Genomic DNA, 17,279 nt, shown 5'->3' on the forward strand with positions numbered 1-17,279 from the left:
ATTGTAATTGTATTACAAAATCATGCTCTAATCCTGAACATAATATAACTAACTTCTGAGAATAAAAGTTACATATTCTAATATAGTTATAAATAGGTCTTATCATTCTTTATGATGTGACACAGTATCCTCTTTATATTTTTTGCAATATAGCTTTTATTTTGCATTGTAGTCTTATTATGTTTAGAGAAAAGTAGGAGGTCCATTTTCATGATGATGATGCATTAATAAGTATGGTTAAGTTGAACCATTCACAAGTTAAGTGGTGGTCCAGAAGCTAAGGGACAGTGAAGCTGCAAATAAAAAGGAAGAGCAAAGGTCTTATGTTAAATCACACAATGTTTTATGATAACGAGTTCAATCAGGTTGGTGAGTAATTGGAATAAATGAAAGCACTTCCCCAACTCGTTCCCACCTTTTCCTATTTTAGCCTTACATTCGTATATATTTTGCATACAATATATAGTATCCCACCACTGCGAGACTAATCTAAATTTAATTTGAGTTACATTTGTAATGTTTGACTTACCTTAGAGAAATTCTAACTCGGAGTTTTTTCAAATATGCTTATTTTTGTTTTATTTATTATGCTAATATTTAGGTAAGTTTATTTTTAAATTTAGAAAATGTTGTACACTACTTGTACCTCTTCCCCTTCTTAAAGCTATGTAAGTATAGTAGTATAATATTTTTGAAAAGTACTTTACTATTAAAACTTCATTAAAAATTTTACTAATTACTTGCAATTTGGATAAAGATAGCAATTGTGAACTGTTTCTTCTTAAATATGATATTACTAGGGTTTACCAATGTCATGCACAAAATAAATTATATTATTATTAATTTAAATAAAAAATTTAAAAATGTTAAAATGTACAATATAATAACATAGTTGAACTTTTATATATATATTTAGTCAAGTATCTATTTTTATAGCGTTCAAAATTAATATTAAAATTTTGTATGGTTAATATAATTCTTAATCAGGTACATATTTAGATAAATTTATAGAGAAAATTTACATAATTAATTTGTTTTTTCTAATTATATATCATATATATTATAATTCCAACAATGTTAATAATCACTAAGAGAGTTATATTTAGAAATATTAAAAAATGTGAATTTTAAATTTTGTATGAGTAAGTTTAAAGTAGCTAATAAGCTAAACACCTTGTGCTCTAGTGGCACCCGGTTTACACTCCCACATGGAAGGGAGTGCGTTTGAGCATCAGTGGAGGCGATTGCTAACGCTTCAGTATTAATTAAGATAACTAAATTTAGATATTATTAATAAAATTAGTATTTTAATTTTGTATGATTACAATAATGAGTTAATTTCAGCAATGGTCCTCCGACTATGTTGATTTTCCAAAATTAGTCCCCGACTTTTAATTTGGACAATTTAGGTCCCTTGACTTTTAAATTCTTTCTAATGTTGATCCTTTCGTCAAATTTTGGTTAAGTTGAGGTCAAATGAAGGGATAAAATTGTCCGTTCACCTGTTTAGTGTATTGTTAGTCGTATTTCTCATGTCCTATGCACTGTATATATGAATATAATCTCAGTCGAAGTCTCAATCGAAGCCATATAATCACAGTCGAAGTCTCTTCGACTAATATTGTTTTCATATATATAGCGTACATGACATGAGAAATCCGAGTAATAATACACAAAACAGGTGAACGGACAATTTTACCCCTTCATTTGACCTCAACTTAACTAAAATTTGACGAAATGACCAACATTGGAAAAAATTTTAAAGTCAAGGGCTTAAATTGTCCAAATTAAAAGTCGGGGACTAATTTTGGAAAATCAACATAGTCGGAGGACCATTGCTGGAATAACTCTATTTGTATAAGTCTATGTATGTATTTAAACATATTTCTGAATATTTATGAATACATATTTAGTTAATTTTATAATTTTATTTTCTTAATTATATTTTATATTTTATTAATAATAATTAAGGGAATTGAATTTACAAATTAATAGAATTTAATTTTTAAAATTTTGATGGATTAATGTAATCCCTAACTATATTATGTATTTAGGCATATTGATTTTTAAATAGTTATAAACTTTTTAATTAAAAGTATGAGTTTAGGAAGATTTAAAAATAAATTGTCTTAATGAGTAAACACTATAGAAATTAATGTGTCTAATTATAGCAATAATCACAATTCTAAAAAAAATAGTACATATTTTCATATTGTATAGAATAATATAAATATAATGTTTTTTCAAAAAAAAATATAAATATGATGTATGTATACATCAATGGATAAAAAGAGACATTGATAATCTTTTGCAATTTTCATATTTACAATTTAAATTTTCATAATATTAAGTTTAGAATTGGGTTGGTAAAATTTATATATTTAAAAATAAAATTAAAAGTATTATTAAACACAAAAAAATTAAATTTAAAAATTATTTTTAAAAAACTACTATAATTAGCAAAAAAATTAATTTGACTAATAAATAGTAAGTAGTACAGATAAAATTGGATAAAGATAATAATACACGTTATTTTTACCAACCAATTCAAGAACCCCGGCCCATCTATCATGTAACCATCTCTATGGCACAAAGGGACAAATAATGAAAAGCCAACAATGAAATTTAAAATAGAAAAAAAAATGACATCAATGTCAAATTAAATTTGAAGGGTAAAGTAAATAAAGAAAATAAAGAAGTGATGAAAAAACATGATAAGTGGAGGTACATAATTTTTGTATCAGGATTCATAATGTAATATGAACCCTTATCCATGGTATAACAACTGTGTTGGGTGTGGTTAATGAGGTTTGATTGAAGTTATTTACAATTAAATTTTTTATAATATTAAGTTAGTATGTAAAATTTATATATTTAAAAACTAAATTAAAAGTATTATTAAATACAAAAAAATAAATTTAAAAATTATAAGAAAACACTAAAAATAGAAATAAGCAAAGAAGAAAAAATTAATTTGGCGAATACATAGTAAGCAAAGGGTATGAGACGAGGGACAAAATTATCTTTACATCAAAAAACTTGCCCCTTATCTCCACCGAATTGTAATTCATAGGGGTACCCTATGAATTGCAATTCATCATTTAGAGGGAATTGCAATTCCCTCCAACCAAACAATGTAGTTTGGAAATTGACTGAATTGAAATTCAGTGAATTGTAATTCCTCCTAAATTACACTCAACCAAACAAGGCTATAAAAATACGTTTGAGGGTGTAATTGATTTTTTTTAATAATTTGAGGGTTTAATTACCTTTTTTTTTTTTGCTTGTATTTCAGTCTATTTAACTATTTTTCAAAAATTTTAAGTGTACTATTTTGCCTAATTTTTATCCTACATCAATTATTTACTCAACCGTATTGGGGGTGTTTGGTTATTGGCTTATAAGCCAAATTTTAGCTTATTTGACCAAGTTTAGTTGTTTGACCAACCAATAAGCTATTTTGAAGTGTTTGGTAAATGGTTTATTGGTCTTAGCTGATTGAGCCAATAAGCTGAAAATTGAAAAGTTAATGAATGTAGCTTTTTGTATGAGCTTATTGGGAATAATGTGTATATTGACTATTTTATCCTTTGAAATCAATGAGATTTACTTTTAAATAGGTGGTGTGTTTGTTATTTTATAATAATAATAATAATAATAATAATAATAATAATAATAATAATAATAATAATAAACGGGTGATGGGTTTGTCATTTTTAATAATAATAATAATAATAGAAAATAAATACGTAATAAAATTGTTTTAGAATACTCAGTATAATTTAATAAGAGTTAAATAAACAAAAACAATTAACTTATGTCCTTAAAAAAAGTATAGATGATATCCAAATTTTATAATTATTTATTAATAAGAGTTTATCTTTTTGTTATATTTAAATGTTGAAATAATACAATACACTCATACCCTTAAATATCATTTTACATTCAATCAGCTAATAGTAAACATCTAATTTACCAAACAGTTTTTTATAACCAGCTAATACGACCAGCTGATTAAATCAGTTAATTCAATCAGCCATCAACTACTAGCTAAACCAACCAGCTATCAACTATAAGCTATTAGCTGTTTACCAAAACACCCCAATGCCTGCAGTGTAGTCAATGAAGCTCTCAAATCTCAAGTAATACGGAGTACGAAGTGGTTTAGAGTTTAGACGACAGCAATTAATTACAACTAGATTGAGCGGGACAATCGGGCAAGTACGCACTACCGCAGTCCTTTTTCAAATCTTCAGGGCTATTTATGTAATTTCCACAAGATAAACAACCAAACAAAAGTGCAAGGAAAATCCGTCCCGTCCCACCTGGCCACCACCAAAACTACCAAAGTCGTCCCCATGGCCCCCCATGACCCGACTCGCTCACCGTTTTCTCCGTGTTTCTCTGAGTCACGACTCGCCCTCACACCACACTCCCTTTTTGAGCCCTTCAATTCTCCATTGTTGAAGTAAAAGCCGGTGATGAGCAGAGGAGCAATGTGAAAATGGCCACGGCTAGTTTCAGGAGCGGCGCGGTTGGCAGAGGGGGAGTTAAGGCGGATACTATTACTAACCGAACGTCCTCGATCAACTCAGCTCCCAAGTCCTCTTTCAAATCCAAGAGCTCCGCGCCACCGCAGAATTCCGGTCTCCGCCGCAACAGCACCGGCTCAGTCGCCACGTCCACTAAGGAACGCGGTGGAGGTATTTTGTATTTAGCTCCCAAGTGCTCTCTGATTTTCTGATGGATGTAATGGAACACATCTAAAAGTGGTTGAATATTTAGTTTTAAAATTTAACCGCTCTCTGGCTCTCTGTTCCGTGGTGTGTAAGTGAAACGTTGAGTAAGTAAAAGTTCGTTTATAATGCGTGTTCATGGAGGACGGAGAATCAGAGATGCATTTTGTTTATTGAATTTAGCTGTTATGATGCGGTGAATGGAATATTATATTCGATTTGCGAAGAAAGAATAGGTTCAGTTTACTTCATTTGAAGGCTTATCTTGTGTGAGTTCATTTGGTACTATTTAAGATTAGCGCGCTTACTTGTTTTCTACGGAAAGTTTTATCGGAATTTCCATTCATGGTTTAGAAGTAGGTGTAGGAACAAACTTTTCTAATTCAGATAAAACAAATTTCCACAACATCATTGCTTAATGCATTGTTTCCTATATGGCTATATATAGTAGGTGAGATTGAGTCCTTGGTCGGAAGTACTTACGGGTTTGATGATTCTTTAACTGGCTGGTGGTGACAGTTTCAGGCCGTGTTCGAGTTGCAGTCAGGTTACGGCCTCGAAATGCAGAGGAAATGGTTGCTGATACTGATTTTGCTGATTGTGTGGAATTGCAGCCAGAGGTGACACCATCTGCCCTCTAGATAATTGTTTCTTCCTGGTGCAAAGCTGAACTGATTGTAGTTATTACTTATTAATTTTTCAGCTCAAAAGGTTGAATCTTCGAAGAAACAACTGGGATACAGATACATATGAATTTGATGAAGTGCTTACTGAATTTGCATCACAAAAGCGTGTTTATGAAGCTGTGGCTAAACCTGTTGTTGAGGTGCTTTGTCCTTAAAAATGACCCTTATATATCTATGCCAGCATTGCTATTTCTGTAGTTTTGTTTGCATATGTTGTGAATAAGACATGGATCTTTCCATATGATTGTGTTGCGTTTCCCTTAATTGCTGTAGAAGCACATCAAAGTCAGCTGACCCACAAGGTTAACAATATGAAAGTTTCACCAGGATTGAATACAATCTATTTAGTGACTCTTGTTAGGCACTTAGGCTATAGAGAGCAGATACCAGTAGTTCCAATACAGCCTTTAGTTAGACTGTATTCTTATGATACTCAGCTTATCCTTAAATTGTTAAATCACTAAAGATACTGAAGTTGGAAGGTTACTTCTAACACTGGTGTTGTAATATTCATGAATTAGCAAGGTGAACTGTTAGGATCTCTAGTTTGCAGCTTCCTGATCACTACATGTGTGGAAATTCTAGAAGAATAACGTGCCAATTAATTGCTGATTTTGACCTAAAGTGCTAGATGTTGGTCTATCTCTTATGATTAATTCTCCTAGTTTACAACAGAATACAGATGTGACACATAATGTATTTATTTTATTTTATTTTATTTTGAAAGCTCTTCATAAAGTGTACTCATGTTACAGTGGATAAGTTATCAGTATTTACATAAAGAGTATGAGGAATTGAGCATTTAAATCTACTTGGTTCTGCTTCAATTCAGTCTTTTTAATTAGTGCTTTAAAGTTTGAAAAATGCACAATGAGATCTGGCCACTTGAATAAATGGACTATATGTCTATGTCATATGAAATGCATTTGTGGATGCATTTGGCAGAATGTCTTGGATGGTTATAATGGAACAGTCATGGCATATGGGCAAACTGGGACAGGAAAAACTTACACTCTGGGACGGTTGGGAGAAGAAGATACTGCTGACCGTGGGATAATGGTGCGTGCAATGGAAGATATTCTTGCTGAAATATCACTGGTGACTGAAACAGTTTCTGTATCTTACTTGCAGGTTGTTTCCCCCACAGAAAGATCAAATACTTTTAATTTATAATAAGTTGTTTGTATTTCATAATGATAACAAATATATACAGAGTATATTTTTAAAATGCTTTGTCGAAAATATCTTACCACCAATCCAATGCAGCTGTATATGGAGTCTATACAGGATCTTCTTGATCCAGCTAATGGTAATGTATCCATAGTGGAAGATCCTAAAACTGGAGATATATCACTACCTGGGGCTACTGTAATGGAAATCAGAGACCAAAAAAGTTTCTTGGACCTACTGCAACTAGGTGAAGCTCATAGGATTGCTGCTAATACAATTTTGAACACAGAATCTTCACGCAGCCATGCTATACTGATGGTAAATGGATTAACCTAAGCAAATAATGGATTTCCCTGGGTATTGACTGAGCAAGTTCTTTGAACCCTGTGCTTGTCCATGATCAGTACAATATTTTTTGTGACAACTTTTTCATGCTGCAGGTACATGTTAAAAGGTCTGTCAAGGGAAGAGATTCTGCTCTTTCCACTGAACATGGTCCATCTCACTTGGCTAAAACATTCAAGCAACCTGTTGTTCGCAGAAGCAAGCTAGCTGTTGTGGATCTTGCTGGCTCTGAGCGCATTAGCAAGTCAGGTAAGGTATAAGAATCCATGGGCAAAGAATACATATTGTTCTTTTATTTCTCTATCTATGATAATGTATGTTCTTCTAATGATGAATTTATAGCTTGTCTCTCTCTCTCTCCTTATTTTTTATATATTTTTTAAAATTCAATAGCCTATATTACTTTCTTCTGTTCCTAGTATGAGCTAGAGTACTAAAATTATTATCAAGAGATATTCATATTTCAATTACACGTTTGAACAAGTAACCAGAAAAATCTATTTCTAAACCTTCCTAAAGGAATGAGAATGAAAACATTCCTGAATGGTTTATTGCTAAACATTTCTATATGATTCTTTGTAATCTTATATGTACATAGGAATATTGAGGGTTCTGCTCAAGTGTATTTCTTCCCCTCATCTTCACTGATCTCCTATGAACCTCATTCCTTGATAAAGTCTGAATCATATTTGTTTGGAATTAACTCCACTACCATTTCCAATGTCCACTAGATCATCAATTCCTCATAAAGGGTGAACAAGATTTCTGCACTCTGCAATTTAGATGTACATTAGAGGTTACATGACAAAGTTCTATGTTTCAGGAAGTGAAGCACACACTTTAGAGGAGGCCAAGTCTATAAATCTATCTCTTACTGCATTAGGGAAATGCATTAATGCACTGGCGGAGAATAGTAACCATGTTCCAGTACGTGATTCGAAGCTTACTAGACTGCTTCGAGATTCGTTTGGAGGTAGGTATTTGCAGTAAATAAAGCATGTATTATAGGGCTTTTCATGGATTAACTGTTTGAATGAATTCAATCTTAATTTAATTTTCTCATGTGGAATTACCTAGTCTCTTATAAACCATGAGAAAAAAGTTGGATTAAGGACTATAGTACCGAAATTCTCCATGAATTACTTAAAACAAAGATATTTTCTGGCAGGTGCTCATCACACAAATTTATGAAATATATCTTAAGATGTTTAAAATTTTTATTTTTGTACTTGCTATCAAATTATTGGGTGAAAGGCAACGATAAACATGAAACTTTTATTTCTTTTTATTTTTATTTTTTTTTAAATTTTTGGGTACAATGACCCTCTAGTATCCATTAGCCACATTGTTTCACATCTGTTTCTACTTAAAATACTTTTCAAATCTGCTGTGATACATTCTTGTGGCTTGAAGGTTCAGTTTCATCTGTGATAAAATTCTTTTTGCTGCATGATATTTCCCTTGCAGGTACTGCACGAACTTCATTAGTTATTACCATTGGTCCATCTCCACGCCACCGTGGAGAGACTGCAAGTACCATAATGTTTGGAAAAAGGGTAATCCTAACATCCATTTCTTCAATTTTTGTCCAGAGAGAAGCCACATTAAGCAGTCAATTGATTATTTTCGTGAGCTTGAATTTGCTTAGTTTCTTAATATCACAGCAGTGATAATTGAATTCACTTGGTGAGTACGACGATGATATAATTATTTTATCTGTGTGACTTTTGTAAAGGGAAGAATGTGTTTGCACTTTACAGGCTATGAAGGTGGAGAATATGTTGAAAACCAAAGAAGAATTTGATTACAAAGGTTTGTCCAGAAGGCTTGACATTCAATTGGACAAGCTAATTGCTGAACATGAAAGTCAACAGAAAGCATTTCAAGATGAAATTGAGAGGATTGCTCAAGAGGCTCAGAAGCGAATTTCTGAGGCTGAAAGAAATCATGATGTATTATTGGAGGTAAGCTCATGCTTCTGCATGTGTCATATGATAACAAGATTTCAGATTATATTTTTCATGCATATGCATGTTTTGTTATATTGACTAGTAGAGTTTTGTAATGCATAGATCTTTGAGGAGATAGGATCAGGAAAAACTGATTCTATATTGAAGTGTATATATTTTTGCATGCTACAATTAGAATACCTGCTTTAATACTTCCTTTCCTTTATTTGGGTTTGAGATTTCCAAGGAGGAATTTTCTCTGATTATATGTTAAATGACTGAAGTATAGCGCCAGGCATGAACTGACCTTTTCTCTTGATTTCAATTTCTTTACTTTATTTGGTTGGGGGGGGGGGGGGTACAGAGTGAAAGAATGAAGTATGAGAAAGAGTATTTGGATGCAATACAGAAGCTAGAGCAGCAGTGGGAAACAAGTCAAGGAAAACATGAAAAGGTTGGGGTAAATGATTCCAACAACACTGAGAAATTCAACCAAGAGGTAGGCTCTAGTTGATGCATTTATCTAGTCATGTGTATGAATGGTAGATATGATTGAATATATCACTCAAATATCATTTTCTTGGCTTTCATTTTGATTGTCAATGGGGAATGACTTGGTTACATTGTATTTCCTGTTGATTTGTCATATTACATAGCCTAACGATCTTGGTGTCACTGAGGACATTGCTGAGATTAAGAGGTTGCTTCAAAATGAAACTCTTTTAAGGAAAGCTGCAGAAGAGGAGATCAGTGATCTAAAAAATCAAATAGCACAGTGGCAAAGGTCAGAGGTATTATTTGTCCCATCTAATGCCAGATCTTTCTAGAGCAACTATTATATCTTTGATTTGTAAAATCATAGAAAGTGTACTGGAATTAAGCTTTGATCCAACAAGTAACTAAATTCCGAAAACTAATTCTAGATTATTTGAACAAAACGTAATCCAAGGTTTAAGAATGTAAATTAGCTAATAACCAAAATTTAAAAAATAGACCAAGAACAAATTGACACCATTGCTTATAAATTATAATTTTACCATAACCTGAAAATATAGATTTTAAATTAAATTAGTATGCTTCCAAAAATGTTACTATACATGTGATGGTAGCATTTCCTAACCTATTCAATATTATTTGAGTTATATTTAACATACTCTTGTTAACCCACTATATAGGTCATGATCCTTTTTTTTTTTTGAAATATTCAAGATTCTTTACAAGGTAGTATCTGTTCTATACTTTCTCAAACATTTTCAGCCCAAAGAATCTAAGCCCCCACCACCGGGGTTCGAACCTATGACCACTCATTTGGAATGGTTCTTTAAAATATATGAAACTCTGTAGTTTATGTTGAACCTTTCTGGTTACCTTATCATTGAAACTGCATAAATCATGTTGATCCATCTCTGATTTTTTAAAAATCTGTGGTTAGAAGCCATTACATAAAATTCTTTAGTCAAATATGTTCTTTGAATGGTGGCCAACCGATTAAGCGTATTAAACACAACAATGTATACTCAACATGAAATAGTTATTCTCAAAGCATAAAGTTATCAAATCTACATTAACTTGGTTAGGCTACATCATAACTTTAGCTAATTAAATTAATTCATACTGAAACTGATGGAGCTAAAGAAGCAGGAAGAAGAATGAATCACTGCCAAATAGACAATTCCCGACTGCTGACTTTTTATTTTTGTTCCTCTCTTCCTTTTCTTCTTCTTGCTGACATCTTACTTTTCCCCCTTGAATTTCCAAAATGAATTCCTGGTTGCTTTCCTTAGCTAATTAGCCCCCTTTTTTTATATTCCTTGAGTGTAGCCCTAATTAATTGATTAATAGTTAATTTTGCAATTTTGTTCCTCAGCTTCTGACTTCTTTGCAGTTTAGTCCTTTCCTACAAAAAATAATAGAAAGATGTAAAATCACCTAAAGTCAAACCTAAAAAATATTAATAAACTCAAACTTATGATCTAAAGGGTATATGAATGTAGATAAATATTAACCCTGTCAGTCCTCGTTGCAGTTTTCATCAATTGAGGATTGATAGTGATATTTTCATTGTACTAGGCAGTTAGAAGTACTGAAATCTTAAAGCTACAGAAGATGTTGGAAGACGAGACACGTAAAAAAAAGAGACTTGAAGAACAAATAACAATATTGCAAAATCAGCTACTGCAATCAAATTTTGAAGTTGATGAGGTAATCTATTTCTGCAGCTCATGGCATGATATCTATAATAAAAAAAGAAACTCAAAATAAAAACAATAAGTTCTGTGCTCGAGTTTTATTGCACTAACTGTTTATTATGCATTTATTTATTTATTTCATGCTCCTTAAAGAGAAGTATGCATCTTTTAAAATGTGGTTAAAATTTTTTGAAGTTTGTTGGTGTTTAGTGTTGATTTTGATTAAATGAACCATCGAAAATGTTTATCAATGGAACTCTTACCTGATATGCACAGAACAGTAGAATTCTTACCTAATATGCACATGTTGTTGCATCAATGCATCTTAAGGTAAAGCAGGCCTAACTTCAATGATAAGTTGTGTATTTTTGTAGGCAAGGAGGAACCTAGATGGAGGAGGTACTACAGAACTGCCTAGTGATCTAGATTCTCCACTTCCTCTAATTTGTCAACAATTAAGAGATTCTGAAGAAGAGAAGGCCTCAATGGAAAAACTTTTTGAACAAGGTATTGAAATTGAAATTGTTTTGTATTGTATGCCTTGGTCTTGCCCATTCTAACTTCTCCAACCTTGTTACAACAGTGGGACTCCAAAAGATATTATCACTACTTGAATCAGAAGATGCAGATGTTCGTATTCATGCTGTAAAGGTTTTGGCAAATCTAGCGGCCGAAGGTCTACTTCTGCTACATGTCCTTGTTCATTTTTTATTCATAATTCTTTTGGCAGCTGCAAATAACCATTTTCCTGCTATATGGTTAAAATTTTCAGTAGACTAATNGGGGGGGGGGGGGGGGGGTACAGAGTGAAAGAATGAAGTATGAGAAAGAGTATTTGGATGCAATACAGAAGCTAGAGCAGCAGTGGGAAACAAGTCAAGGAAAACATGAAAAGGTTGGGGTAAATGATTCCAACAACACTGAGAAATTCAACCAAGAGGTAGGCTCTAGTTGATGCATTTATCTAGTCATGTGTATGAATGGTAGATATGATTGAATATATCACTCAAATATCATTTTCTTGGCTTTCATTTTGATTGTCAATGGGGAATGACTTGGTTACATTGTATTTCCTGTTGATTTGTCATATTACATAGCCTAACGATCTTGGTGTCACTGAGGACATTGCTGAGATTAAGAGGTTGCTTCAAAATGAAACTCTTTTAAGGAAAGCTGCAGAAGAGGAGATCAGTGATCTAAAAAATCAAATAGCACAGTGGCAAAGGTCAGAGGTATTATTTGTCCCATCTAATGCCAGATCTTTCTAGAGCAACTATTATATCTTTGATTTGTAAAATCATAGAAAGTGTACTGGAATTAAGCTTTGATCCAACAAGTAACTAAATTCCGAAAACTAATTCTAGATTATTTGAACAAAACGTAATCCAAGGTTTAAGAATGTAAATTAGCTAATAACCAAAATTTAAAAAATAGACCAAGAACAAATTGACACCATTGCTTATAAATTATAATTTTACCATAACCTGAAAATATAGATTTTAAATTAAATTAGTATGCTTCCAAAAATGTTACTATACATGTGATGGTAGCATTTCCTAACCTATTCAATATTATTTGAGTTATATTTAACATACTCTTGTTAACCCACTATATAGGTCATGATCCTTTTTTTTTTTTGAAATATTCAAGATTCTTTACAAGGTAGTATCTGTTCTATACTTTCTCAAACATTTTCAGCCCAAAGAATCTAAGCCCCCACCACCGGGGTTCGAACCTATGACCACTCATTTGGAATGGTTCTTTAAAATATATGAAACTCTGTAGTTTATGTTGAACCTTTCTGGTTACCTTATCATTGAAACTGCATAAATCATGTTGATCCATCTCTGATTTTTTAAAAATCTGTGGTTAGAAGCCATTACATAAAATTCTTTAGTCAAATATGTTCTTTGAATGGTGGCCAACCGATTAAGCGTATTAAACACAACAATGTATACTCAACATGAAATAGTTATTCTCAAAGCATAAAGTTATCAAATCTACATTAACTTGGTTAGGCTACATCATAACTTTAGCTAATTAAATTAATTCATACTGAAACTGATGGAGCTAAAGAAGCAGGAAGAAGAATGAATCACTGCCAAATAGACAATTCCCGACTGCTGACTTTTTATTTTTGTTCCTCTCTTCCTTTTCTTCTTCTTGCTGACATCTTACTTTTCCCCCTTGAATTTCCAAAATGAATTCCTGGTTGCTTTCCTTAGCTAATTAGCCCCCTTTTTTTATATTCCTTGAGTGTAGCCCTAATTAATTGATTAATAGTTAATTTTGCAATTTTGTTCCTCAGCTTCTGACTTCTTTGCAGTTTAGTCCTTTCCTACAAAAAATAATAGAAAGATGTAAAATCACCTAAAGTCAAACCTAAAAAATATTAATAAACTCAAACTTATGATCTAAAGGGTATATGAATGTAGATAAATATTAACCCTGTCAGTCCTCGTTGCAGTTTTCATCAATTGAGGATTGATAGTGATATTTTCATTGTACTAGGCAGTTAGAAGTACTGAAATCTTAAAGCTACAGAAGATGTTGGAAGACGAGACACGTAAAAAAAAGAGACTTGAAGAACAAATAACAATATTGCAAAATCAGCTACTGCAATCAAATTTTGAAGTTGATGAGGTAATCTATTTCTGCAGCTCATGGCATGATATCTATAATAAAAAAAGAAACTCAAAATAAAAACAATAAGTTCTGTGCTCGAGTTTTATTGCACTAACTGTTTATTATGCATTTATTTATTTATTTCATGCTCCTTAAAGAGAAGTATGCATCTTTTAAAATGTGGTTAAAATTTTTTGAAGTTTGTTGGTGTTTAGTGTTGATTTTGATTAAATGAACCATCGAAAATGTTTATCAATGGAACTCTTACCTGATATGCACAGAACAGTAGAATTCTTACCTAATATGCACATGTTGTTGCATCAATGCATCTTAAGGTAAAGCAGGCCTAACTTCAATGATAAGTTGTGTATTTTTGTAGGCAAGGAGGAACCTAGATGGAGGAGGTACTACAGAACTGCCTAGTGATCTAGATTCTCCACTTCCTCTAATTTGTCAACAATTAAGAGATTCTGAAGAAGAGAAGGCCTCAATGGAAAAACTTTTTGAACAAGGTATTGAAATTGAAATTGTTTTGTATTGTATGCCTTGGTCTTGCCCATTCTAACTTCTCCAACCTTGTTACAACAGTGGGACTCCAAAAGATATTATCACTACTTGAATCAGAAGATGCAGATGTTCGTATTCATGCTGTAAAGGTTTTGGCAAATCTAGCGGCCGAAGGTCTACTTCTGCTACATGTCCTTGTTCATTTTTTATTCATAATTCTTTTGGCAGCTGCAAATAACCATTTTCCTGCTATATGGTTAAAATTTTCAGTAGACTAATGAATATGCCATGAAATTTATTTTCCCTGGTGGGAGGAAAATCTTCACTTCTGAGTTCTATCAACTGAAATATAGACAGGATATTTGTGATGATGGTTTAACTCTAAGATCCACTGTATTTACATATACATTTCCTACCTGTATACAATTATGCATATAGGATCTTTTGGTAAAGCTTTCTAGTTATTGGTTTAAATTAGCTAAGAAGTGTTCTGCAATACATTATATCAGGCAAACATGTAGAAATTCAGTTATTTAATCTATTATTTAGAAATTTGATTAAGCCTTTATGAAATAGGCACACTGTGTGGTTTTGTTTACAAATGCATATTTAGTGTATAACGTTATTGTATACTTGCTAGACCTTTTGTATAAGAACAGACAATATGTATTATTAAATATTAGTCTATTTGTTTCAAAAAAAAATATTAGTCTATTTAAATTAGGGTAGAACGAGGGCCACAACTTGAAATCTGATTTCCTTATATATAGGAACATAGAAGGGTAAAAGTAGGTGAAGTATGAAAGTGGGTTGAATATATCTTTCTATTGTATTCTCTAAGTTTCCTTTCATTTTTTACTCAGTTGCTGGACTAGAAGGAACTACATTTAAGTAGCATGTGGGTTTCTACTAGACTACTACTAATCCTTCATAAAAGAAATTAAAACTAAAATGCTTTTCAATTGCAAAATTCACATTTCAGTAATCTTTTTCCTTCCTTATTTTAGTGACAAATCAGGTAAAAATTGTTAAAGCTGGTGGTCTCACATCCTTGTTGGCAATTCTTAGAAGCTCCAGTGATGAGACTATCCACAGGGTTGCAGCAGGTGCACTTGCAAACCTTGCCATGAACGGTAAGATCTCATAACTTTCGAGTCTAGAAAGTATAAGTTTACACGAGGATGTTATATTTGCTACTGGCATTGTCACAAGGGCGCAAGTCTGAAATGTTTGGCTATTGACTTTAATACTTATACTTCATTCTGACAGAAACCAATCAAGAGCTTATAATGTCTCAAGGAGGCATACGCTTGTTGTCAGTGACAGCAACAAATGCTCAGGATCCTCAAACTCTTCGCATGGTTGCTGGAGCTATTGCTAACCTCTGTGGAAATGGTATTTTCTGATGTTTCAATGCTAATGATAAATTTTCTTTGGGTTTTGTGAACTCTTGAGATATTTGTGAAGGTTGTCAACTAGTAGATCTACTAAAACTGTTTAATGTAATTAGCGGTGGAATAAAAATTGGAGGTAATTCATTGTTTTATTTTATGTTTAACGTCACTATGCATCTTTCCTAGTAAGATGGCATTTAGGAGTTGATCCAATACCCCATGGTCTTCCTTAAGAAATTACTCCTCCAACCAGAAGTTAGTTTTAGGTTGTAGCATCCTGTCATTTGTTACATCTAAATATCTAATGGATACAAGCCACTTTGCAGATAAATTGCAAATAAAGCTGAGAGGTGAAGGTGGTATCAGGGCACTGGTTGGAATGGTCAAATGCAAGCATCCTGATGTTCTTGCTCAAGTTGCTCGTGGAATTGCTAACTTTGCTAAATGCGAGTCTAGAGCATATATTCAAGGTGAGAGGCTTGAAAGGTTGTCCCTTACCCGCAAAAGTAAAAAAAGGGGTAAAGAACACCCATATGCTCACATCACATATGTTGGCCTTACTGTTTTGTCAAATAGAAAAGGCAATTTAGGTTTCTGTTATTTTCCGTGTACTTGATGAGTGTAGTATGTATAACTTAAGATTTGTTGAAAGGACAGTAAGCGGTCAGCCTAACTACAGAATTTAATTTGTCACTTCAAAATCTTTTTAGTTTGCTGAATGACCACAGCGTAATGCTCCTTTGGTTACAGGAACCAAGTCCGGGAAGTCTCTCCTTATTGAAGATGGAGCAATGCCTTGGATAATACAGAACGCTAGCAATGAAGCATCACATATTAGGCGCCATATTGAGCTAGCACTCTGTCACATAGCACAGCACGGTATTTGTCAAAGAATTCTAAATTTGAGTTGTCTTCTTGTTACTAAAAACTATAGATGTCTGGTGCCATATTTACTGCTTAAACTGCTATATTTCAGAGGTAAACGCAAAGGACATGATTAGTGGAGGCGCTTTGTGGGAGCTTGTTCGTATCTCCCGGAATTGTTCTAGAGAGGATATCAGGACTCTTGCATACCATACACTGACTTCAAGCAAAAGCTTCCAAGCTGAACTGAAGCGACTAAGGGTAGATTATGGCTGAAAACTAATATAAAAGGTTGGTAGCTGTTTAGTACAGATTATCAATGAGCTTGTTGACCACGTAGGTGACTTTAATCTTGAAATCTTCTTGACAACAGATTGGTTGATATAGGGTTGGTAGCTGTTTAGTACAGATACTTATGATTGCTTGATTGAGACTGTAGATAATTCCAATTATTTTGGTTGTATATTGTAAGACATATTTTTGGAGTTTGAAATGTAAATTAGTTCCTTGTTTATATTATGGGATTGGTCTGACAGGAGCGACAGCAAGGTGTATAGATCCAAACTTCAGATTGATAGCCATGCTAGCTGAACACTACGACCACTTTTTGAATTTAGAGAGTAGTTGAAAAACGAGAGATCATTATGTATAGGAATGGTCTTTTTTCCTTTCAAAAAAAAAGAAAAGAAAAAGGAATGGTCTTTTCCATCATTTTCGGAATTAGAAAAAATATTCATTAGTAATGCTCCACTTAAAAACGTTTTTAGCTATTTGTGACAACTGTTTATTGGCTATCATGGTTTGGGACTTTGAT

At 32.7% G+C, this 17,279-nt stretch overlaps 1 protein-coding gene across 3 annotated transcripts; it reads left to right on the top strand.

Moving 5' to 3' along the window:
- The first annotated feature begins 4,358 nt into the window (after positions 1 to 4,358).
- On the top strand, positions 4,359 to 16,979 carry LOC116002421 (kinesin-like protein KIN-UB). Of its 3 annotated transcripts, none has more exons than XM_031242559.1 (19): positions 4,360 to 4,703; positions 5,256 to 5,356; positions 5,440 to 5,562; positions 6,368 to 6,481; positions 6,689 to 6,910; positions 7,033 to 7,186; positions 7,761 to 7,910; positions 8,405 to 8,493; positions 8,698 to 8,901; positions 9,251 to 9,385; positions 9,543 to 9,677; positions 10,957 to 11,088; positions 11,450 to 11,582; positions 11,659 to 11,751; positions 15,215 to 15,340; positions 15,477 to 15,602; positions 15,928 to 16,071; positions 16,352 to 16,480; positions 16,578 to 16,979. In XM_031242559.1, the coding sequence occupies exons 1-19, from the start codon at positions 4,505 to 4,507 to the stop codon at positions 16,739 to 16,741; spliced, it is 2,673 nt and encodes an 890-aa protein (XP_031098419.1). In that variant the 5' UTR covers positions 4,360 to 4,504; the 3' UTR covers positions 16,742 to 16,979. The 3 variants fall into 3 exon arrangements, with proteins under 3 accessions (XP_031098420.1, XP_031098419.1, XP_031098418.1); XM_031242558.1 differs by having other exon boundaries at positions 4,361 to 4,703; positions 6,368 to 6,553; XM_031242560.1 differs by lacking the exon at positions 10,957 to 11,088 and having other exon boundaries at positions 4,359 to 4,703; positions 6,368 to 6,553.
- The last annotated feature ends 300 nt before the right edge of the window (positions 16,980 to 17,279 follow it).

Source organism: Ipomoea triloba, chromosome 13 (assembly GCF_003576645.1).
Source record: "Ipomoea triloba cultivar NCNSP0323 chromosome 13, ASM357664v1".
In the NCBI taxonomy this organism is placed as follows: Eukaryota; Viridiplantae; Streptophyta; class Magnoliopsida; order Solanales; family Convolvulaceae; genus Ipomoea; species Ipomoea triloba.

Coding starts and splice junctions, on each gene's coding strand:
- LOC116002421 (XM_031242558.1), top strand. CDS start 4,505: ATGGCCACGGCTAGTTTCAGGAGCGGCGCGGTTGGCAGAGGGGGAGTT. Junction 7,187..7,760: donor TGAGCGCATTAGCAAGTCAG/GTAAGGTATAAG, acceptor TCTATGTTTCAG/GAAGTGAAGCACACACTTTA. Junction 15,341..15,476: donor TGCAAACCTTGCCATGAACG/GTAAGATCTCAT, acceptor TCATTCTGACAG/AAACCAATCAAGAGCTTATA.